Genomic DNA, 653 nt, shown 5'->3' on the forward strand with positions numbered 1-653 from the left:
GGTCCTTGCGACCCTCGCCAACGGGGACGAGGGCGGAGGCGGGGGCCAGCACAGGCTGGATAGACGACTGCGGGCGGACCTGTTGATCACAGGTAGGGAGGGAGGGAGGGAGGGAGGGAGGGAATAAGAAGAAGGACACAGGAAAGCAAGCAGGGAGGAATAAACGGGAGGTAGCAAGCATGCTGGGCCCGCACATGGTACTCGAGTTAATATCATCTCTCACTGCGTGCGCCTCCTCCCTCTTCCTCCCCTCTCTTACTCCGTCTCTCTCTCCCTCTCCTCCTCCCTCGCAGTACGCGCGTGTATGCGCTCTCTGCAAGCCAACAGGCCCTCCCTTCGCGCCCTCTCCCGGCCCCTGACCACTGCTCTCCTCGCTGGTAGGGGGAGCGAGGGGGAGAGAGAGGGGGAAGCGGGAAGGTGGCAAACGGAGGTGCGACGGGTGTCACTCCTGTTCCAGGCGTCCAAAGACAAGGAAGAGAGGGATACAGGCGCCGGAAGGGAGAAGGAAGAAGCGCGAGGAAGCATGGAGGGGAGGGAGGAAGGAAGGGATGGAAAGCGGGAGGAGAGGCACGTGCAATTCTTTCCCAAAGAGCACGGGCCCATCCCCCCCACCGGACTCCCCCCAGCGTCTCCTCCCCCGCCTCCACTTCCTC

General features: G+C 63.4%; 1 protein-coding gene across 1 annotated transcript in view; it reads left to right on the top strand.

The window, feature by feature from the left end:
• Position 1: 1 nt before the first annotated feature.
• Positions 2 to 653, top strand: part of NGA_0516500 (uncharacterized protein) — a gene marked incomplete at both ends in the record, with an annotated part of 1,332 nt that continues 680 nt past the window's right edge. Inside the window, 2 exons of the mRNA XM_005855815.1 lie at positions 2 to 92; positions 294 to 653. The exon at positions 294 to 653 is cut by the window's right edge and continues 680 nt beyond it. Coding sequence (XP_005855877.1) covers positions 2 to 92; positions 294 to 653 — 451 coding nt within the window. The remainder of the gene's footprint in view (positions 93 to 293) is intronic.

This window comes from Nannochloropsis gaditana (assembly GCF_000240725.1).
Source record: "Nannochloropsis gaditana CCMP526 unplaced genomic scaffold scaffold091, whole genome shotgun sequence".
Classification (NCBI taxonomy): domain Eukaryota; class Eustigmatophyceae; order Eustigmatales; family Monodopsidaceae; genus Microchloropsis; species Microchloropsis gaditana.